At 37.3% G+C, this 24628-nt stretch overlaps 1 protein-coding gene across 6 annotated transcripts in view; it reads left to right on the top strand.

Annotated features, from left to right (window-relative positions):
* Positions 1-23719, top strand: part of mtus1b (microtubule associated tumor suppressor 1b) — a 40655-nt gene extending 16936 nt beyond the window's left edge. For 5 of the 6 annotated variants that reach the window (XM_056740232.1, XM_056740239.1, XM_056740223.1 and 2 more), the window contains 13 exons: positions 645-821; positions 2594-2734; positions 3998-4102; positions 9472-9540; positions 12580-12806; positions 17757-17823; positions 19552-19766; positions 21150-21255; positions 21365-21438; positions 21552-21647; positions 22401-22517; positions 22640-22737; positions 22859-23719. In XM_056740232.1, coding sequence (XP_056596210.1) covers positions 645-821; positions 2594-2734; positions 3998-4102; positions 9472-9540; positions 12580-12806; positions 17757-17823; positions 19552-19766; positions 21150-21255; positions 21365-21438; positions 21552-21647; positions 22401-22517; positions 22640-22737; positions 22859-23066 — 1700 coding nt within the window. In that variant the 3' untranslated portion in view covers positions 23067-23719. The remainder of the gene's footprint in view (positions 1-644; positions 822-2593; positions 2735-3997; positions 4103-9471; positions 9541-12579; positions 12807-17756; positions 17824-19551; positions 19767-21149; positions 21256-21364; positions 21439-21551; positions 21648-22400; positions 22518-22639; positions 22738-22858) is intronic. The other variant, XM_056740244.1, reaches the window with a different exon arrangement.
* The last annotated feature ends 909 nt before the right edge of the window (positions 23720-24628 follow it).

Below are 24628 nucleotides of genomic sequence, written 5' to 3'. Positions count from 1 at the left end.
CACTGATGTTAATTTGGGTGCAATTATATACTATATATTCAGAAACAGCAAATGCACAAAAAGTGTTTTCTGGACCAAAGTCTGGAGAAAGTGAGAAACAACATCTCATGTCCTTCTTAGTACAGTATAAGGTATGCCAGACCAGTAGTTTCAGACCTGCATGTAAAATACATACTGTAAGCTAGCTGGTATAATGAGTCTTTGTGTTGGAAAGTCTCCATAGCAGTGGCCCCAGAAGACTTCGTTCAGAACATCTACCCATTGAAGTCAAACAAGTGCCCTTCCACATAGGAAATGATGTGTAGTGTAGAGAAACAGGATGCAGGAAGAAGATACACAAAGATTTCCCAGCACACATCTGCACGTTTCTCAGAGAAGTGAAACTGAATTGAAACAATGTTAATAAAGATTTATGAAAAAATATTGAATTAATGTGAATTATACGTTTATCTGCAAGATTAAGATTCAGAGTCAGTCAGATTAATCCTGTAATCCTCACAGTGGAAACTGATTTATATGCAGAAGCAATTTGCCTGGAACAGAGGTGCCCAAGATCAGCCTATCTGAATGCACAAGCATGTATTACAACAATAGTCTATACTAGCAGTGAGTGCAAATAACATGCTTTTTATTTTTGTGTTCAGGTATTTCAAAGATGCGCACCACAGACAAATCTACAACCCCCTGCAGCCCCACAACTGTTTCAAGCTGTAAGGTTCCTCAGAGAGCCTCTTCCAAACTTCCAGTGAAAGGAATACCCACAAGCCCCAGCTCCTCATCCAGTACAATCAGTGAAAACAACAGTATTGCTGTAAACAAAGGTGCGTGTAAGAGAGAGTCGTATCTTCATTATTATCTATAAATGTTCTTCTCTCTTTTAATGTCAATTTACCAGCAGATTTACCATAATTTTCTGGACATGTGCCATTGCCTTGCCAACACCTTAGTTGCCTTTGATGTACCTTAAAGTATGTACATAAATACAAAGAAACATACAATTATTGTAGTCGTTCAGTAGCACATTACATATAAAAGCACCATTGTTTTACCTTCCAATAGCATCATCATCAGCACCACCGTACTTGATGTTAAGGCTTCTCCTACTTTCTCTTTGATTATTAATTAAATCTATACAGTCTAGACTGCCCTCATTCATTTCCTGGGGTCAAAGGTCACATCTGCTCAAAGTTTAGTTGTGACTACAAGCAACAATCATATCTGCTATTCCACTGCTGTGTGTTTCATACATCAGAGAAAGCATCCTCCACATACCACCCTCTCAGAATCATGATTGTTTATTCCCATACTCGCATACAAACGCCTCCCCATGATACACTGTGAACTTAAATCAAGAATGATCAAGATCTTTCCACTGATTCTAGTTGTCATGGTAACTTGGAGCAGTGAGATGTTGCCTCTGTTGGTATGGGCATGAATGTGTTTACTTAACTATAAACAAGATATCCCAGGTGAATTTACACTTAAATTGGCCATCAATATCCACACAAAAGCCATTCATTTGAATGATGAACGTTTGAAGAACTGATAAAGCAATCATATGTCGTTGTGATTATGTGTGTTTTGTAATCAATCTATGTGTAATTGGTTTGCTTTGATTTCTGACTGATTGGGAGTCCTTTACTAATTGCAACTGTATAAACACAATTGAATCGAAAATGTCTGCGAATGGAAGATTTCGTGTGACTTGGTCATTTGTTTTAGTTACAGAATGGGTGGCATGTTTGAGCTCACACGCACACTCATGTTTTGGGGATTTTTTCCTCCACAAAAAAAAATATGAATGCATTGGTGTATTATTACAAGGTATACAACATTACGATACTATTCTAGTTCTGAGTTAATAAATAAAAATTGTAAATGAGTAAAACAAAATGCATTTATACATAAGATGACAAGACTTCAAGAGAAGTGTGTTATCATGATAAATTAATCTGCTTCTCAGGATGTTAAGAGAGTTTTGCAACATAAGAATTGTGTTTTATGTAAGGGATAATGTACAGGCAGCCGGTTGTTATCGCAGCAATATGCCCCCACAGTTTACATTCAGTCATTTAGCAGACGCTTTTATCCAAAGCGACTTACTAGTTGGGTAAACAATGTAAGCAATTTCAACTTGTATCACACTGAAGGGGCTTATTTCGCGATTACAGCTGGCTGCTTGTACACTATCCCGCTTATAACATGGCAACTTGCCACATGAGAAAAAAACACATGAAATGTGAATTAGAAATATTTTATTGGCTTATTTTTCCGCGAGGAAAAAACATTTACTTTCGGTTTTAAGGTAAGAAACGTCGTTCAGATGTCAAGAACAGACCATTTGGTTTAATCTTTTGTTAATATGATCTCATATGTTTTTAAAGACATACTTATATTGTATTTGTCAAAAAAAAAACCTGCCGAAATGATTTGCTGCATCCGGGTTACCGTGTGTTGTTAGTTCTGAGAGGTTGTTGTCTGGGAATAACAAACCCGCAAATGTCGCGACTCGCAACTGGCCAATCAGAAAGAAGCATTCCAACATAGCCGTGTAATAAGTGTTTTATAATTCTTGGGATTTCTTTGTGATCAGTGCCAGGTGAAGTGATGAAGAATGAGGAAAAATCTATCAAGCAATCACCTTCATCCCAGATGCAAGTAAAGTCTCCGGTCAGTAAACCTGTGTCTGGTCACCGCAGCAGAACGAGCTCCATCCCATCCAAACCAGTGGCAGGTGAGAGAAACACACGACTGAGTAGCTATTTGCCCCTTGTAATCTCACTAAATCCTGCTAACATTCACACACACCCTTTCATGCATTCATCCACATTAATCTGGCTCTCATCATTTATTGTTAACACATCAAATCAGCCTCAAAGGAAAAATCACTTTGTTGACATGTCTTCAATAACAGTTAATCAGTGAGAAGCACTGATTGTCTTCATTTACGTAACTCTCTTTGATGTGGCGTTTTAGTTTATGAACAAGATATGATTACAACAACATGTTTAAATGTTGTTTGTAGATCCCTAAATAGTTTTTCATTTGTTAGTATGAATAGAAAAACATGTGTAATTGTTATGCCAAGGGACACTTCTGATTTAAATAGATTTGGTCATTGTTTTAGAGTGTATGAAAGCAGGTATAAGGGTTCATGGACCTTGATGTAAATCGTACACGTAATAAGAATCTTTCTTTTTTTCTTTTCTTTTTTTAATATTTTTCTTATAGATGACAAAAAATTGAAGCAAAGTTGCATATCGCTGATGTCTTTCTGAAACCTTGTATCTCCATATTTTTTTTTTTTTTTGCCATGAATCATTATTATTAATGACCTTTTAGGTTTGTCACTGGGTTTTGCAAATATCTAACCAATAAAAATGATCAAATAGTGCTTGTCAACTTTGAACACATAGTTTTGGAAGGACAGCAGCTATATGCAAAAAATAGTATGCACAGAATATTTGAAGAACATTTGCAAAAACAGATTAAAAAAAAAAAAAATTGTCTAACTGCAAGTAATAATAACCAAAAAATATATCTATAGCGGTTTTTGTATTAACACAATAAAACACAATATGAGAATGAGAACACAATTGAGTTATCGGTTTTTGCAAATAAATCTTCATTTCTTGAATGTAAGTAAATTCTGTATTTAGCATTTGCTAATTATTTGCAACCTTAAAAAAACAGTTTCTGTCTCACACTAATACACCTTCAAGTTTCAATATCAAATAGTTTCCATTATCCAAAGGGTTCAGGATGGGGTGTTAATGGTTAAGATTGAAAAACAATTCTGTCAAGTTCAATAATGGCCTTGTTAATTGTCCAGAATGGGAGTACTTTTGGTTTAAACGGCTTTCTCACTGCCCCACCCTGTCCAACCCACTGCCATTAAAACACTCACCTCTTCAGAACACCCAACTCACTTCAGTGCAACATCTAACTGTCTGGTCTGTAAACATGAAGTTTGATTTCTTCTGCACAATTTTAATAGGGCTGAAGGCCCCAGTGGTGACCAGCCACATTACGGTTAAGAATAGCCAGAATGCTTTGCAGCGCAGTGGATCTGCACGACATGTTCGCTCAACAACAACAGCAGGTAAGAAGACAAGAGCGTTTGTGTGAATCTTTGTTTCCAGAACGTTTACTATAAATTACTATTACTATAGATGTTTTACAGAGTTTTTTAGGAATCAGTGAATGTAGGTTGATCAGGATATGATTATGATCAGTGTAAATTTATGTTTTATTCACTGATAGGTGTGTCATGTTCTAAAACCTGTACTCTACAATTTCAAACTTGTTGCGTTGTATTTAATGACTTGAACTTGTTTTTTTAATAATTTGAAAAGCACGATTTAGTTGTTATAAACTTGTTTGTTGCCTTAAAGTTTATTTAGTAGTGTTGTGACCTGCATTTATTCATGTCATTTAGTATAATTGAGTCCTGAAGTGTGTGTGTGTGTGCAATTTGTTGTCAAGCAGGTTAAATTACATTGTGTTTTTACTGTTCATGAAGGCCTATATGGAGCTCAAAATGGATTCTGAAACGTGTTTCTATGTGTTACAGTATAGTGGGTATGTCTTTTAGTGTATAGAGTAGTCAAACTGTCTTTGAATACGTAATGCAACCATGCACAAACATACAAGATAATAGGCTGCATAGTGTGCATGCATCATCCTCAGGTCTACAGTACACTTTGAAAATCAGTAGCACATTGCCCAAAATTTCAGTCACATTGAGTTAACCTTACTAATGCTCATTTATTGGTATTTCTGGGCTTTCGGTCTTGTTTACTAACTAACAATTTGAGAATTTTACTCACATCTCCACCCCTCTCTAATTGATGTTGTTGTGGCTGTGCAGCTGTCTGACAATTGTGTCACACCACAGCCGTACATATATTCTGCTCAACGTCTCTTTATTCAACAATGTCACTCATCAGTATTCCAAGGCGTTTGTTTCTCTCACTTTCTCTCTTTTCTCTCTCCCTCGGATTCTTTCTCTCTGTCCAACAAAGGCATCCATTCAGTAAGCTTGCTTGGTCAATGCTTGAGAAAAGACACCTGAAAAAATTGAAAGATTTAATAGAAACAATGTCAAGTACAACACAAAAAAAAGTTGCCATAGTGCGAAAAATATATTAGAATTAGTAATAGGATAATGTTATAAATTGGGAAAACCATTTGAGTTATATTAAGTTTAAAATGAACTTCCAAGTTCAATTTCTCTATATTTTTGTGCGTATTTAAGTACATTCTTATATCATACCAGTTAATTTATTACCAGTATATTATACCCAAAAAACATATTGTAATGGCTGAAAAATTGCTGATGTCATTTTACAGTGACTTCAACTCAGTTTTTCTATGAATCCCAAGCTACAACCTTTAAATGCAAAATTCTCCACCATCATACTGTAGCCAGTAGGGAATGACATTACTCATAAACCACCATCTCCCCGCTCCGCACATACACCCTCCCCTTCTCAATTTTATTCCCACTTTCTCTCCATCCCCCCTCTTGATTTCACGAGAGTGTGGGTCAAAGCTGCAGAGAGCTTGGCTTTGTGTGTGTGCGTGTGCAACACATATAAAGGATTAGTCCTTGCACGCCTGTGTGTAAAAGAGAGAGAGGGCGAGGGAGAGAGAGGAGGAGGAGGAGGATTGTATATGAAATACTGACTGCTTCAGCATCCAAGAGGATACCCGTGAACAGAGCTGCCGTTCCCACAAGAGCTACTCGACATTCCCAACATCCACATCATCACCATCTTCTGTTTTTCTGGACTTGTATTATTTTATACCTCATTTTAGCTTTTTTTTGGAACAGGAAGTACTCAGTTTTTCTGTCACTACCAGAAATTATTTTCTTCGCTCATTTTTGGATTTTTCTCCTCACATTAAGAACACCGCCTGTAATGTGTTTATGTAGAAACCGTACAAGCTTTTTCTAGAGCACATCTATTTTTCTCTTTCTATTTGCGTAACTTATTTCTAGACGTTTTTCATTTATACTTTTGGAGGATTTGATTTTCCTCCGTTGGCAATTGAAGGTCATGTTATGGTCTCCGCGACTTCCCCTATCGAACTTACACGTGAAGCTCACGGCTAAGGGACTATTCCGCAATCTCCAGCTGCTGCCAGGATGCAAGAAATCCACAGTGGTGTTCCATGCAGGTTTGAGAATCTCCCTCTCTCAGTCTACGCCTCCATCTCTCTCTCCATACGCCCCTTCCCCCTCCTGTATTTCTCCTTTTAACAACCTTCTCTCCATAGTTACTGTTGTTTCATCCGTGCTTTTGACGGACGTGTGGCTGCCTTCACAATTGTATTTTACACTGAGGATTCTTACAAAGAAGTGTGTGTGTGTGTAGTGATGTGAAAGGCCTGCTGGCGTGATCTATAGTGGAGTGATACCCGTGCCAGAGGGCACCATGTGCAGAGCTACAAATAGAAACCCCCTGCTGTATTTCAGTGTGTGTGTTTGTTTATTAACAAATTGCAGTCTGTGTTCTCAAATTTATACATAAACAGCATGTTTGTTCAGGTTAACAGTACACAACGGTAAATTATATGATGATTTTTATTCTGACAGTAGATAAAAGAGATTTAGAGATAGCTGGGATGATGCGTGTTGTGCAAAGAGCTTAAATTACTGATTGAAAACATGTTTCTGCACATATTGTAACAGAAATTCTCTCCACCCTAACCCGAATTCACCATTGCCCTATTTCCATCTGCCTCAAATGAAAATTTAGGTTAGGGTTCATGCAAGGATGCTGTTTCTCTTCTCTCTCTCTCTCTCTCTCTCTCTCTCTCTCTCTCTCTCTCTCTCTCTGTCTCTCTCTCTCTCTCCCTGTCTCTCTCTCTCTCATTCTCTCTCTCTACCTACCTCAATATAAAAATGTAGTGAAACCTGTCAATAGCATTTTTGATTATTTAAAAATGAAAATAATATAAAAAGAAAATGAAAGTTAAAAAATAAGAATAAGATGTATATTTTAGGGTCATTATTATTTATTCACATTTTCTACCCAATACATTGTTTTGGATTACAGTAATGAGAAACTTTTAGTTTCCGCTATAGTTAAATCATAATTTTAATGCCAATAATGTCACTGTTCTTATGTTTCTCTGTTTACTTATGGGTATAATATGTGCCGAACATGTTTTTTGTAGGCTTCATGCATGAATGGATGATTTTATACGTGAGGCCCAAGTGAGTCAAACACTGTAACAAATTTGACAGCATTTGTTACGTTGGGGGTCTATTTCCATCCAATCTGAAACAAATGACTTTTGTAGTTAGTTCAATAATAATAAATAATATATATCCAGTAAAATTAAATGTTACCACACAAAGCTCATTTATTTATTAAAATACCTACCTGAGAGAATATTTTTACCTTAATTAATTTGATTTAAATAAGATTTGAGGTCTAGAAACACCATATAAAGTACGTTTTAAGATGCTTGGTATAAGGTATAAGGTTTTGGTCCACAATCTAATGCAATGCACTGGAAAATTCCAGAATTTTCTTGAACACACACATTGAGAGTGCAGCATCCCCTCATGGTTGTCTCCATAGAAACTAGCATGCCGGTTCATGCAGCACTGTAATATGCAGAGCTTATATATGTGTCCTAAACAGCCGGTCTGTGCGTGTATGTGCGAGAGTGTCAGGAGAGAGAACAGTTCGTACCCGCTGGACGCTTTTCATCACATTGCAGTTTATTAGCTTCCAAGCTGACATTCAAATGCATCTCAAACTGAGGACCCAGCCTCCTTATTCAGGCCAAATCCTCTATAAACCCTGATATTATGGGTGTGATGTTTGTGTGCCAAATACACATGGACACACGGTGTACTCAAAGTAGGCCAGCTGAACTCAGACAGTCTTTTTTATTTATTTATCTGGCTTTAATAACATGCTTGTAGTTTTCATCCCTTATCGTGAGATTTAATCTAAACTGCCTCTGGCCTCATTCCCAGAATTCCAATCCAGATTATTAAAAGTGTGTTTGTGTGCGTTTACAGTATTCTCGTGTTCTTGATTTTGCTGTCTCAATTGCACGAGGAAGTTGCATACTTGAAATAACTGGCTGTAGGTCTTAAATATGTAGTGAGAAAGAAATCTGAGGGAACTTGCTCAAGTAGAGTCCAGTCTGTATGTCAGTGAAATGAAGGAATAGGCAAAAGCTTCTGTCACCTTTAGTCAGAGGAAATGACAAATCCTTAAGTCACTTTAAGCGTTCTGAGGCATACCATGAGTCTAGCTAGTCTGAAGCAGCCTTTTAACTTCCCCCAACAAACGACGGCGGATAGACCACAATGTAAATTTTTTCGTAAAAAACAGATAAAGTACTGGCAGAAAACTACAAGAACATTTTCCTTTATTTTACGGTATTACCATTAAATGTAAAATACAGGTAAAACAACTGTAAACATTTATATGGAAAAGTCCTTCATATTATTACAGTATATTGTGCCCTATTTTTACGAAAAAATGATGCAAAGAGTGCAGAAGTCATTTATTTCCTTTGGGGAGTCGCACAGGGGCTGCGGGCCGTGACGACTGTCTGCGGATGTGAAATTTTCGCTTACAATCTGAGCTTCGGATGCGTTAACATTTTTTTAACTTGAGCGACTAGACCACATACGACTGGCCAACCGGAAGTTGTGTATTTCAGTGTACTCCAATCATATCACCGCGTATTTTTTCATATATGCATAGCAGTTTATTGTTTGCAATCATTTAGACATTTTACGATGGCAAATATTGGGTGAATGAAAGCTCTTGCGCTGTTTTCATTGGAAGAAGCATCTTTCCTCTGTTGCCGTGGGTTTACGTTCACACTGAAAGTCCCTCACGACTGCCACTAGGGGGCGAATTCCGACAGTCGTTTCCGAATATCTGATGCAGTGAAAGGGCGGCTTAAGGGGACGATCACATAAAACATGCTTTTAATGTTCGAAAACGGTTATGTTGCTAGGTTACCACCAAAACAGCTGTCCTGTCAGTCAAGGATTATTGCGCGAGCACTCTAGTTGCTGTTAACTGTTTTATTATCAGAAACTTTAACTAGGCACAAGCAAAGGGCATATGCTCGGACCTTTCTCAGTTGACCCGTGCCAGCACCCATTCAGATGTCGTAGTGGCAAAGTTTGAAAATGTTTACATTGTCAGTCAGAAACAACTTAAGGACTATTGAAGAACAGATCTTTGGGTTGGTTAGGATATCCAACGACAAGCAATTCCAAATTATTAGTATTTGTGTTTGGGTGTATGAGCATAATCACATTTATCCTCTTGACTTGGTGTTGACCCCAATGAGTCATACCCCTGGCTTACCCTGTTTTTTATCCATGATCTTACCTTTTATATACACAACAGAATAATATTCACACTATTATAATGGTTTTGATTGAAGTTATTATTAAGGTGGTATGTTATTCTACCACAGGCCCTGGAGGTCGCTCTCTCTGTTCACCAGACTGGCCACCCATCTGTCTTTCCAGCCATGTCCTGATAGGTAACATCAGTTTTTTGTCTCTTTTAGCCGGTTCCGATAAATGGTATTGTTTCAACTCTAAACCCATACAGTTCAATACTGGCCTTTCAATGTAAAGATAAATATTCCACGTCTCAAATTTACAGCTGTATTCAGACATGACTAAATCAAAATTTCACTTCCATATAGTCCATATCTTCTTCCACAGTATTTTATTCATATTTATTATGAGCAACATTTTTGTCTTTAAAACGTGGGTGCTATTATGTTTGTCCTGTTTGTTCTTTGTATTTTTAAACGGAACCCTTTTCCTAAAAGTCACTGAGTCTGTGATGTATTTGAATGAGTCTGAGGCTCTGCTGTGGTCGTATTGAGATAATTCTCTCCATTAAGCTAAACTCTACAGCGTTTACTCAGGCTTTCCTTCAGAACGGGTGCATAATTTCCTCATCTGCGCTCCAGCAATTATGTGGAAGCTGTTTCTGTGAGAGGCGGTGTGTGACCGTGTGTGATGTTTAATCTTGCAGTGTAATGAAAAGGGGATTGTTCCAAGAAAAAACAGCATCAAAGGAACACCACTATGTCTGTTAGCATAACCGTGAACATATCCGGTCTGGGCATGCTTCAGGGAGCACCAGTGTGTGGAAACCTGTGGTTGTGTGTGGTAGGTAGTTATGGTCTGTCTCCAGTGGTGTGTTTGGGGGACAGCAATCACAGTGTGTCTCCTGTCACAGTAGACTGACATAAACACTTATTATGAGGCCTAAACTACATACTTATTACAAGCTTCTCATAGATTTTTCCTGTCACACAAACATACACAAAGTGATAGTTAAAGTGTGGTTGCCATATCCCCCTAAAGAGGAGCAGTGCTGTTTTTGAATGGCTAAAAACATAAAAATATGATTTTATTATAAAACAACACTAAATAAACACACTTATACTTAGTAGATAATCTAGATTGAATTTATGGATAACCTTTTGGATAAATAGTGAATTTTATACATTTTTATATTAAGGATGTTTTATGAAACAGTACATCTTATACATTTAAAGCATGATATGAAAATGCCTCCTCTAGTGATGGAGTATTTCAGGTCAGCGGTGATGTGATTTGAGTTGATGACACAGTCCATCTGGGCAGCGGATAGTGCAGCTGTGGTCATGTGACCATCGCCAAGGACACGGTTCAGCAGGGTGCCACAAGTTATTACTGCCAGAGGACATATCTGATAAACACATCCACTCTTGTATTATTACAGTAGTTATTTAAGGGCATTACATTTCAGCTCATCACATCACTCATGTCCATTGACCTCCTCTCTAGACGGAGAGCTAGAAAAGAGGCAGCAGCCATCTCATTATTTTTAGTGTTTAAATAATGTAACAGGGACATTCGTCTCTGGTGATCTCTGTATTATTCATCGCTGCATATTTGAGTTTGGCTTGAAATAGGTGTTGAAAAGAAATTTATGTAGTACAGTCTGTATAATTAAGTGTGGTCTGTTGTTTGGGAATATATCATAAGGAAGAATAGTTTTTGTGTCTTTAATAGATTACTATTGAAACAAAGGGGTAATAGAGTAAATTCAATAATTCCACATGTTTGCTGAGTGCTCAGTTTGTTTGATGGTCACAAAGACTCAAAGAGTAATATCATGGATGTAGTGTGTGTGTGTGTGTGTGTGTGTGTGTGTGTGTGTGTGTGTGTGTGTGACATCTAATTACAAACAGTCTCCTTTCATTAATAATCATTAATTATTTGTAGTCGATTTGTGGTGACGTGTTTAATTTCCAAAACGCACATGATAGCTCCAGAGGTGAGCTTTTAAAAACAGTGTATGAGAGCCGAATGAATGCAGTAGTTTGTGAAAATGTGTATCCGCCAGTAGGGGGCACTATAGGGACTCTTGAATATGTGTTTGTGCCTTTCACATCCTTTTTATCTTGTGCCTCTTGTAATAAATTGATAGTTTGCTTTGAAATCAATGCAGGTTGCTTAGGAAACAAATATTACATTTAATTTCAATTCAAGTCTTTTTATATAGCGCTTTTCACAATGTGCATTGTTCCAAAGCATCTTTACAGGAGCAAACAAGAAAAACAGAAAAACACAAAGGTTAAACACAGCACAGTGCGTGGTGTTTATAGAACAAGCAAGATCATTCTAATAAAAAATATCTAATAAATAAATAAATGCAGTCTCCCGGTGAGCAATCCAACACTGCCCTGCTGTGGCGAGGAACCCAAACTCCAATGATGTTTAATGGAAAGAAAAAAAACAGGCAGTATTATTTATTTAATACATGTAAAAAGACTTTATTACCTAGATTTCTGTTAGGTTTGTTAAATGTACAGTAATTCAGCCAATAAAGCTCTCTGTTGATGTATAGCGATATGTTTTTCTAATATTGTAAAGAAAATTCTGGCGGGTACATTTAGACACTACACAGATTATATAACTAATATACATTTGTTCAAGCAGCAGTGGCATAATAATTCATTTTTTATTTGTATTTGATCAATTTGTATTAATTTTCAATAGGCAGTATGGGTTTAATATATTGAATCAATGCTTATATACCCCGTACAATACAAGTGTTTACTGTAGAAGAGATTGTTGGATGGGAAACCTTACTTTGACTTCACTTAGCTTGTAAATGATGGAGCCAAATGCACTCTCATACACACACTCTCTCTCCATGGCTCTTTCTAATGCACTCTTAATGTGCACTCTGGACCTTAGCGCATTATCATTAAGATTCCATCCCAGCATGCCCTGGGGCTGTTTTTGGATCAAACTCAAGAGACATTGATGAGGGCGTGTGTTGTTTGTGTTGTTTTAGGCATTTGTTGTATGGCTTACAGTATGTTAGTCATGTACATTTCTTTCAAATGATGTCACATTTGTATCTCTATATTGTGCTACTGTGTGGGTGTGTTCTCTTATGAAGGAAGGTTTTTGGCATTTACTGCCATTGGTTGAAGTGAGATATGTGATGCTGGACTGTGAAATCATGCTTAACGTCATGACCACGCTCAACACCTGCTCTCTTACAGTGGACAAGACCTCCAAAACACCAAAAGCTGCAGGGACAACGGCCGGCAGGATACAATTGCACAGCCCAGCGGGGGGAAACGTTCAGACTGAGGAAGAAGAAGAGAAAGATCTTCGGATTCAAAATGAGAAAAAGAACCAGTGTATCCTGCATCTCCGCAAACTCATCGCTAACGGCAATCGACGTCTGGAGGCTCTCGCGCTGGTTGTTCAGCACGTGTTCAGAGAGGTAAGAGAGCTTATTGCATTATTTAGTGTTTTATTTAATAACTACACATTTAGTATATTATTGTATCTTATTGGATTTCCACTTGGTGAGATTTAGTAAAATATTTATGTTGTTTTAGAGAAAACAAAAAGATGATCATACTTTTCATTTCAAGTTTACCACCACTTGCTATAAAACTCGCACCTAGGTCTTGGTACAAAAAATAGCTACATTTTTAAATGTTAAATTTATTTAGATTTTTCTTTTTAGCAAGAATGATTAATCAAAATAAAATACCTTCAAAATTATTAAACATATTGTTGCTGTCTTTCTGAAACTTTCTGTATGTCCAAATTTGCTTTTTTGTTAATTGAAAAACAGTGACCTTTTTAAGGATTGTATACTGTGTTGTTAATGTTTAAAAGTACTTTTTATTACTTTTCTATTGGTTAGATATTTGCAAAACCCAGTAACAAACATAAAGGGTGACTAAAAATAATGATTTATCTCAAAAAATCATGAAAATTTGAGATACCATGTTTCAGAAGGACATCAGCGATATGATAGTTAGACTTAGATGATAATTTATCAAATTTTTACAATAATAAAACATTTTTGCACATATCTCCAATCTATATAAATACTAGTCACGTTATAATTTCAGTATTTTAAACAATCATTTATACTGGCTGAAAATGGAATTGCAAATTTGTTAAATAATGTTTCCAAATAATGTTAAAACGGCTTGCCATTGAGGGTGATTATCTATTTTGTCTACAAAGCAGAGCGAACACTTGTTAGATAGTGGTACCATTAGTAAACATTCCCAGGTGTGTGCATGTGTTTTTAAACTGCAAAAGAGAAAGCCAGGAAGTTGGATGACATTCACTTTAGATTCCATGCAGGATTTGGGTTAGTCAGTAAGCCAAGCTTGACGTGAGCCCATAATGTGTTCTTATCAGTATCTGTGTGCATCCACCGAAAACAGGATCCCCCATTCTTTCAGTCAATCATTTGCTTCCCAACCTTGTTTTACTCAGTCATATTTCCCTAGGTGTTGTACTTCTGATGTTTCATTTCTTATTCACTGTCTACCCTGAGACATTGTTCTGGGTTATGGAATGTGACTTCAGTATGGCTCGGATATGTGACTGTAACCAGCATAATAAAGGCTTTACAAGTCGAAAATGAAATAGTCAGTGTTGGATCAAGAGTCTCTTTGACTAAATGTCAGAGGCATCAAATGCTAAGTGTGGGGCCCAGCATGATAAAATATCTGTTAGTGTTAGCATAAGCTCTTTATTATGCGATTGGCTAAATCTGGATACAGACCTGTCATGGAATTCTTTCCAATTTCTTTTTTTTTTCAGTTTGAAAATATTTGCAGGTAAAAGAAGCTGTCAATCATCTGTTGTAACTAAGTATTTAAGCCTTCTATATTGGTCATATACGTAAACACACTGCATTGCCATTGTTGAAATGTATTAAATTATTTTCTCAAAAATTAGCATTACCCGCTCGAGCGAGCATGCTTGTAATTATTTAAATGTTCAGCCTCTGGTATTCATCTAGCTAAACCAGTAAAAGGGAATAATGATTCATCATCATTGTCACATTCTTGACTCAACGATCACAAGCAGGTGTTCGAATGCTTTCGTGAAGATCTTTCGGGTAGTAGCTCTAATATGACACATGCTTTTTTGAAAAGAGTTAAGGTGGTGCATACCGTATTGCCCTATCCTTGAGCTACAGGTTTGGTATGCGCTAGCAAAAGGGTCTGGTTTATTTATGCAAATTGTATCAACTTTGACCAATCTGAAACCCTTGTGGTCAACTACAAACTGGATCATGAATTTACATACTACAGTGCTGATTTACAAGCGTACTGTTTGTCTGATTTGGGGCGTTTAGTAACACACCATTTTGCATTTTGGTTGATCTGGCAATGAGCAGGTATGATAGTAAACCCGCCCTCACAGAGCCCGAGGCTGCTGGCAGTAAAATCATCCAGACCTACAGTACAGTACAGTACAAGGCTTTATTGGGTCGTATTTGACATCCGTCTCTCTGTGATTATGTGTGGTGGATTAGGTGTGAACTGTCTGTTCGTTCTTTCATGAATGGAGAGGTTTTTTTTCTTAATTTTAAAAGTTAAGCAAGCCAAAAACCCCAGAGGCATACCTGAAGAAGTTTGGGACTTTGAGAGGAAAGCTCTGTTTTGTGAGCTGCCACGTATTTAAGCGCATTTTGTACAAATCAAACGTACCTGCAGTGCAAACCGTCTACATGTCCAAGAGCAAAGATAAAATATTTTTTGAATATTTGAAGGATTTTTAAATATTTCATGTTACGATGCTAAATAAAGAAGAAATATTTAAGCTCCCGCATTTGTTTGAGGTTAGTAATCAAATGTAAGCAAATTTTCGGCAAACCATGTGAACTTTGTATGAAGGGTAGACTTTTTGAACCCAGTCTGTATACATACACACACATAAACAAAAGTGTTAATTTTCCAAGATGTAATCCTGCTCTTTATTATTGATAACAATAACCATCCGAAGTAGATTCAAAGGTGAAAAGAAGGTGTTTTACCAGAATTTATTTTAGTTGGGTGTGGTCTTTAGTGAAAGGTGGTTGGAGGGGAGTGGTTGGAAAATAAGACGACATACTGACATCAGCCCAAAGAAAAGGAAGAGTAATGGGTAGAGCAAGGTCTTACATCTTAATAAAAGCCTGTAAAAACAAACCTTTTCCATTTGAACTCATAGTAGGAAAGTAAACAGGGTCTATTCAATTTAAAGTTGATTTAAAGATGCTTGATCCCATCTCTAGGTAAACATTTATATGCCTGTTAGTGTAGTGCTGATGGGTCATTTTCTTTCTTTCTTTCTTTTTTCCTATTTAATCCGACCCATTCCATGCATTCCTGTGCATTCCAATGCAAATTTGTTATCTTATCTCCTTATCTCTCTCTAATACTGCATTTATCCACCATCAGTCCTTCTTCTCCAAACGAGTTGAGAAAACCCACTGAAGGCACAGCTCATATACTGTCCAGAAGACTCGCAAATCTTATACACACATGAAAAAGATGTGAGATTTCACTTTGGGGAAAGTTGACAGTTTTCACACTCGTGTCACCCGGCGTGATTGATAGGCAGCACAGAGGAGGTGAGATGTTTTTGTGAGTTGTGTGGAATGCGCCAACTGCTACTCCAAGGCGGAGCCAACGGAGAAGGGGGCGCGGTCTGTTTTCCCACCTCACAGCTGTTTTGCTGATCACAGTAGAGCAGTGTTTCTACTTACCCGCCCATTCTTAGCACTTTACCGTATTTCATAGACTATAATCACATATAGGATGTATACATGCAGTTTTATTTAAATCTTGTTTTTCAAGTTTTTTTAAGATTAGGAACTAAAACAACTAACATACCTAAACATTTGGCAAGCTGCATGTGCTTTACCTGCCATGAACTTTATAACTCTTTTTATTAAAAATGGGTATGTTTTTTTAGCTCATCATACTGCATTCTCTTTAAACTTTTAATAAGATTCATCTATTTCATTTCTTACTGCTTATACTATAGCATTACAAGTAAACTAAAGCAGATCTTATCTTCCGACAATGTTTAATACTTACTTCACTGTTTCATAGAACAGTATCAGAACTGTTGTAAGTATTTTCCTGTTATACAATATCGCAGTTTAATGTGTTTATTACGTTGATCAGTATAGCATCAACACTTTTTCCATCATCTTTCCTTTTTCTTCATTCTGACCTTTCACCTCCCTCTCTCTCAGAAGGAATACGGGGGCAGGCGGGTAATAGGGAGGAGACAGTTTCTAATGCAGCATGCTTGGAGACTGATGCCGACAGACCAGTTCTTAGAATAGAGAAGGAAAAGAGGGTAGCGTGAGATTGATTAGTCGGATGACTTGATTGGGAGAGGGGAGCGTGAGAGTCGAAGATGGGCTCCTCTGGGAGCAAGCCTGGTCTGAAGAACTTTCCTGCTTCCAAGAAAAATGAAAAGGTGCAGTTTGGTTCTTTGACTTTTTTGTACCTTCTTTTTTGAGAGTAGTTCATTTGAACCAAGTGTTGATAGCTGCTTTACTGGTCTGTTCTATGTTTTGATTCTTGACTTCCTGTTGGCATAAACAGACCTATTGTTAGACCTACAGTGATTCATTTGGAGAAATGTGGGATTGTGGTAGCCATGAATTCTTGTAAACTGTGACATCAGACCTGTGTGTTTGCACCATGTCATCGCTTTTAGTGCATCTCTTTAAATATTATGAATAAAAAGTTCTGTATGCTCTTTATTTATGGTTTACACTCTGGAATTCCTACTCATTTTGTGTTCCTATTTCCTGTAGTGTACAGCCATGCATTTTCCTTGTCCCCTGAGGTGTTAGGAGACTGTAGGTTTTTGTGTGTGTAGGCCAGTAAGAGTTGTTTGATTGGTTCAGAGGTTAAAACTTTCGTCCGGTTATCTTAGGCCGTGAACTTTAAACTCGCCCTGAATGTGTGTAATTGTAACCATAACAAGGTGCTTGACGGCAGAAGTTTGATCATCTTGTGTAATACGATCTCTGATGATCTTCATCACAGAACCTCGTAATCTCTTCCAGACCCCATGAGGTTTAGATGTTACTGTTAACCATTGCTTAATCTCACATAAACACACACACCTCCCATCTTTCTGGAACATTCAAACCCTTGATGATACAGAGTGATAAGAAGCTGATTGAAATGGTCCTTATCCAAAAACAACAAACCATTCTGCCAATACAGAGAGTATCTGGATGCGAACTACGTCATACATGACATCATTTCAAAGTCTTGATAAATATAGTTTGTTTTATGCATGGTTACAATCGAAGGTAAGTCTCGATACAGTGTGTGAAATGAGTCATAATCATAACTTTCTACAGGTTTTATTTTGAAAAACGTTCTTCTGTGGTTTCTTACAGCGTGAGGTGGCAATCAAACAGAAGGAAGAACTTTCCGTCCAGCTCAACAACCTGCGAGACCAACTTGGTAAGTCACGCATGTCCTGTCACAGTACAAACGCAGATGTCAGAAATGACATGTACACATAATGTTGGCTTTCATCTTGGTTAGGTTAGCCATCATTTAGCACATGCTTTTATCCAAAGGGACTTAAGAACACTAATTGTGGGGCTAATCTGTCTGTAGAAACCTTCTCTGTCTCGCTCAAGGGCACAATCTTGATAAAGCAGAGTCGGGCGGACATCTAGTTTCGGGGTCACACCTATTTGGAATTGCTACCATTGTTTAAGCAGATTCTTTCTCGCAGACAATTTATTTATTAGTGGTGTTTGCTGAGACAAGCTTCGCTGCTATTGCTTGGGGTTAAGGATTAAAACAACCCCCTAACCCTTATTGATGTGAAGGATCGACATTGACAAGAATGAATTAGTTTTCTTAAGCGATCAGCGATAATTAAATCTCATTGACTTGCTTTGAAAGAGGGACCTACATTTTATAGAGATTGTGGTGTGGTATCTTTGGACTGAAAGTGATTATTCTGTCATCATCTATTCACCCTGTTGTCGTTCCAAACCTTTATATGACTATTTTGTCAGTGGAACACAAAATATATTTTGAGAAATATCTCGATGGTTTTGTGTCTGTTAAACAGAAGTCAGTGGGGGCCAATGTTGTACGGTTACGATCGTTATTCAAAATATCTTCTTTTGTGTTCTGCATAAGAAATAAAGTCTTTCATATTTGGAATAATATGGGGTCGAGTAAATGACAAAATATCTGAAATATCCCTTTACCCATTTACATTTATTCATTAAGCAGATACTTTTATCCATAGCAACTTACGAATGAGGGAACGTTCAGCATGTTAAGAGCCAACAGTAATACACAAAGCTATGTTTACACGTGGGAATAGTAATGAAAGTAAACAACATAAAAGAGAGGGTTTGTTTTCTCGTAGCAACACCTTGACAACCACCCAGAACCCAGGCTTTTGCAAGTTTTCTTCATAAAATGTTCACATCAAGTTGAGTGTTTCTGTCGGTGTCATCATTAAAATTATTTAACAGCTACGCGAAGCTTCAAATTTGTTCCAACGATGATGTTATAGCTCACATTCCAGTGTGAATTTGTTTCATGTTTCATCCTGTTGGGCGCTCTCTTCTGATGAGCACCATATTGATGGAACTATGAGGCTGTTGTGAATTGACAAGCATGGATATGACATTCCACACACCAATCACAATGCACCTCTGCCCTGTGGATATTTGGCAGACTTTCACTATGTTTGGACTCAGTGTATCTATGTGCATGGGTTGGCACCAAAATTTGACTTCTCGGTGTGTCTGTACCTTGAATGCGAATGGGCGTGCATTCTTGACGTGCCGGAACACACACTTTTCTAATGACGCAGAATGCTAAGGATGTGTTTCTTTTTATGTTTAATTGGTTCAGCCTTGTGCACTATCATGGCCTTTGGCTTCAGCACAAGTGGGTGTGTGCATGGCGTATGAGGAATGTTTCACTCGCACTTGCATATGTCTGCGAGTCTGAATGCTCAGTCGGAAAAATATGCTGCTATTCACATCACTAAATAAAGAATAGTTATAGTTGTTGCACTTTTTTATCCATTTTACAAAGTAGTTGAATATACCTTGAGAGTTTAAGCAACTCTGTTTTCTAGAGATTCTTTTAAAGACTGATCCACAACCCTGATTCATTCTCATTTCATATCCTCTCTTCCTCCTTACTCCTCAGGTAACTCGGTCTCATGCTGTGAGCAGCTCGAAAAGGACAAGGAGGAGGTGCGGGTGTCACTCGAGTCATTGTTGCAGAAACTGCAGGAGCAACATCAGAATGAATTACAGCAACTCGAGGAGGGATTACAAGAGTTTTATTCTGCAGAATGGGAAAAGACTCACCAGGCCTACCAGAAGGAGGCGGATAAATGCAGGGAGCTCATGCTGCAGCAGGTAAGCATTACCCGGGCTGGTCCGTGGTTGCATCACAGACGTGTCAAATCTTATGTAATCACTTTTTAACTATTCAAATCGCACGATTGGTGCTTCAGCTTGTCACGCAAGTGCTTCAAGGAAACATTTGAATATGTGATATTTCATACGTTCCCAGTAGCGCATTTAAAGTAACGCTCCACTTTTTTTGGAAGCAGTCTCAATCTCCAACTACCCCAGAGTTAATAAGTTGAGTTGTACCGTTTTGGAATCTATTTCGATCGTTTTCGATCTCCAGGTCTGGCGATAGCACTTTTAGCATAGCTTAGCATAGATCATTGAATCCAATTAGACCAGTAGCATCGCGTTCAAATATGACCAGAGTTTCAATATTTTTCATATTCAAAACTGGACTCTTTTGTACTAATATCTTGAAAAGTCAAGTTTTAAATAGGAAAAATATCAAAACGCTTTGGTCATTTCTTGAACGCGATGCTACTGGTCTAATTGGATTCAATGATCTATGCCAGTGGTTCTCAAACCACTTTTTTTGACTTAAGGACCCTTTTTATGATTTTTTAAAGCCAAGTACCCCTTGACCAGACAACAACATTTTACTTTAAAATCGAGTGAAATGAGGGTCAAACCTATTTTATATATTAATTTATAAATTTATTTTTTTGCATCTTTGTGTAGTCCTGATTTCATATATAAATACTATTATCATCATTTATTGATTTTCATAATTAATTCTGAAATGTCAGTTTCTCTCACGTACCCCTGGGGGTATGTGTACCCCAATTTGAGAACCACTGATCGATGCTAAGCTATGCTAAAAGTGCCATCGCCAGACACGGAGATCGGCTGAATTGATTCCAAAACTGTAAAACTCAACTTATTAACTCTGGGGGAGTTGGAGAATGAGCCTATTTCCAAAAAAAGTGGAGTGTTCCTTTAAATGATTAGTTTGCTGAAAAATAAAGATGTGCATCATGCCATTCCAGATGTACAGGAGTCAACATTTGTGGATATGGATAAAAAAAAAGAAGTGGATAAAAAAAGTTTATCAAAGTTGTCCTAGACAAGAACAGGTATAGAACAGGCTACAAAATTGTATAGCAGACTGTTACGCAACTTAAAAGTCCTTATGTGCATGTATCTGCTGTTTTTTAGCTTTGCTGCTACATTTTTACCTGTCTAGATTGACATTTCGGTTAATGAATAACAGTGCACTGATAGTACATCTTTACGAGTACAGCGACATACTGGTGATGCTGACTAAATTTAAGCAAACATGCTCCTGAGCAGCAGTTATTCCTAAAACAAACATCCTGTTTATAGTGTGTTTTATAGCAATTTTAATGTTAGATCCATGATAATGATGACTGTTATTTTGACCTACAGGTGGATGAGGTTAGGAGCAAACACGAAACCCTGAGGAACCAACAAGAGGCTGCACATGCCAAGCAGATAGAGACACTGAAAAGTGAACATGAAAATTCACTCGCAGGTAATTGCATCTCAGAACAGCAGATTTGGGTTTTGTGATGATCTCTATTTGGAATGGATGGATTCTGTGCCCACGGTGTATCAACCTAAAGATTGTTTTTCTGTCCCAGAGCTCAGAAAGACTCATGAACAGCACATGAATGATCTGGGCATTACACTCATGGAGTCTGAGGACTTGTACAATGTATGTATTCACACAATTGTGCAACTTAATTTCAGAATATTTATGAAAACATGATATACAATATGCCGGTTTTAATAACTTTATATATTTAATAACTATTTTCCTCTTTCCAGGAGAAAATTCAGACCTTGGCAGCAGAAAACGAGACTCTGAAGGAGAAGCTGAGACAGGAAGAGGAGCGGAGGAGAGCTCTGGCAGATAAGAGTCAGGTAAAACTCAAACAGAAATCTGGTTTCTAATCACTAGCATACAGTATTGAGGGACACTTACAGTGTGTACGGTACAGGTGAATCATATAGGGCTGGATGACATTTAATGCGTGTAAACAGTATTGGAGTAGTTCACTTCAAAATTGGTCCGCATTGGCTTTCCATAGTAATTTTTATTCCTATTATGGAAAGTCAGTGGGGAGCAATTTTGAAGTGAACTACTCCTTTAAGTTTTTTCTTTTTATGTGTACATTTGACTGAAGTGGGATCCTGTATTTAGATTAAAGTTTTATTTACATAAACGTTAGTGTGCGTGGCAAGCCATTTTATCTTTTGATCAAATTCCAAATTTACCGTTTGCAGGGTAAGTTATAAATATACAAATGTGTTGCAAGACCCTCCTTTGCAGTTTCGTAGCGTTTTAATCTTTATTTATGTTTTTTTTTTATTTACTTTAATAAAACATACATGTACAGTACCAACAATGGATGAATACCTTGACAAAATTAGACTGCAGTTCTTTATCTGATAATTTCATGTCACTTCATGTAAAGATATTAAGATCACATTCTTTGTGAACGACCCTCATTAGACTTCATCACAAATGTCTTTACGCTTGTTTGTTGTGTTAATGCAGTTTCCATACCAATCCTGGGGTCAGATTTAAACTGTGACCCTAGAGGTGCTGTTGTACTTCTTTGTGGTCCCAGATGGTGCAAAACACCAACTAAACAGCTGTTTCTCTTTGTACAGAAGGACGCTCACACACTGTATTTGGAACAGGAGCTAGAGAGTCTCAGAGCTGTGCTGGAAATAAAGACTAACCAGATACACCAGCAAGATAAGAAACTTATGCAAATGGACAAACTGGTGAGATTCACACACACAGTATATAATACACAGATATACTGACACCCTTGTAGCTCTTTGCATCACGGGCCAAAATATTTCACAGATAGTGCCTGATGTATTTATGTATTGATTTGAAACAGATTGATGACAATTTGAAACTGGAAGAGTGCCTAAATAAAGTCCAGCAGGAAAATGAAGACTACAGGGCTAGAATGGACAAACATGCCGCTCTTTCAAAGTAAGTGCCTCACTTGTTTCTCCTTTTAAGAGATTATTGGATACAACATGGCATTATTTGTTTCACATCAGCATATCATATTCTGCAAATAGAGACTTTTATATATATTTTTTGTATACAGGCAGCTCTCCACAGAACAGGCCATGCTTCAACAGACCCTGCAGAAAGAGTCAAAGGTCAACAAAAGGCTATCTATGGAGAATGAGGAGTTGCTATGGAAACTACACAACGGGGACCTCTGCAGCCCCCGACGTCTCTCGCCCACCTCCCCTTTCCACTCGCCCAGAAATTCCGGCTCTTTTTCCACAACCCCGATATCGCCCAGATAGCCTACGACCTCGGATCACCCTCACCTGGGGGCACCTATGGACCTTTTGGCCATTTTATTCCTATAATAGGACTTGTACAGTTTGTACAGACTTATAAAGTTTATAAATGTCCCCTTTCAATACAATGATGCACAGTTGCACTTCTAGATCGAGGAATTCCCTTGATCCGTTACATGCTTGTTTGTCATCTTCTATGTTCTGTGTCTTTCGCTCACAGTTTTTCTCTTTGTTTAACATTCACACACACATTTCTCTGAGGAGGGGACACACCTCAGGGCTTGTACATAGAGTATCTCTCCCTCGGACTGCCATTTGCTGTTCTACCTGTTTTACATTTTATTTGATTTTAATTAAAAAGTGGTTTGTACATTTGCAGGGAAACGATGTTAAGATGTTATTTTCTTTGTGTCTTCACAAGAATGCTATTTACATAAGCAGTGGAAACAAGAAAAGGCTTAAAACTCATGTCCTAAGTGCATATTCGTCCAGTTTGCTTTTCCTAACATTGTGGAATGTATTTACTTTTATTCCCAAACTTTTTTCCAGTGGCCTCCACATTCAAAACACTGAGAGAATGATTCCCCATCCACACACAGTGATCTTCTTGTATCTTTTTTTAACTGATGCATTAAACTTCTGGATGCTTAACCTTACTTGTTGTATTTGTTATTTTAATGCACTACACACAAACAGAATTAATTTGAGGAATTTTTCATGAAATGTTTTTTTTTATTTAAATATTACTATATAAATACATATTAATACAAATAAATAAGATAACAAAAATATGAAATTGTAAAGCTCTGATAGTTCACCCAAAAATGAAAATTCTGTCATGCCATCATCAAGTTGTTCCAAACCTTTATAAATATCTTTGTTCTGTTGAACATAAAGAAATATATTTAGAAGAATGTAAGCAACTATAAATTCTGCGTTATTAAAAACAAGTTTGCCCCAGAACTATTTGTTTTCCCTAAATTCTTCAAAATATTTAATTTTGTGTTTAAAAGAACAAAACGAAAATCAGTAAATTGTCCTACTATGGTGGTCAATGATATCCCAGAAATCTCAGTTGCTAACATTCATCCAAATATCTTTGTGTTCAACAGAACAAAACCATTTAAACAGGTTTGGAACAATTTGGAGATAAGTAATTCATGACAGAATTTTATTTTATTTTTTTAGGCATTTGGCAGACACTTTTATCCAAAGCGACTTACATTGCTTTATCCAATACATTTTACATAGGTATTTGCAATCCCCTGGGATCAAACCCACAACCTTGCGTTGCTCTTACCACTGAGCTACAGGAAAGTATTTTCATTTTCGGGTGGACTATTCCTATAATTGTATTTCAGAGTTTAACTCAAACGAAGCCATAAAAACAAACCATATTTGACAGATGATTTTTTTCAATTAAAGTAACGAAAAGAATACAGTTTTGTACGAATGTACAAATTCAGATATTAAACAGGTTTAAATCGGACAGCTGTGAAATTCCGTGATGTTACTCTGCCATCTTGTGGTTAAGCAACAATTTTGTTTAAGTCAGCTTCAACAGC

This window comes from Triplophysa dalaica, chromosome 2, assembly GCF_015846415.1.
Source record: "Triplophysa dalaica isolate WHDGS20190420 chromosome 2, ASM1584641v1, whole genome shotgun sequence".
NCBI lineage: Eukaryota > Metazoa > Chordata > Actinopteri > Cypriniformes > Nemacheilidae > Triplophysa > Triplophysa dalaica.
Note: the sequence above shows the minus strand (reverse complement) of the source record. Positions and strands in the feature narration are given on the sequence as shown.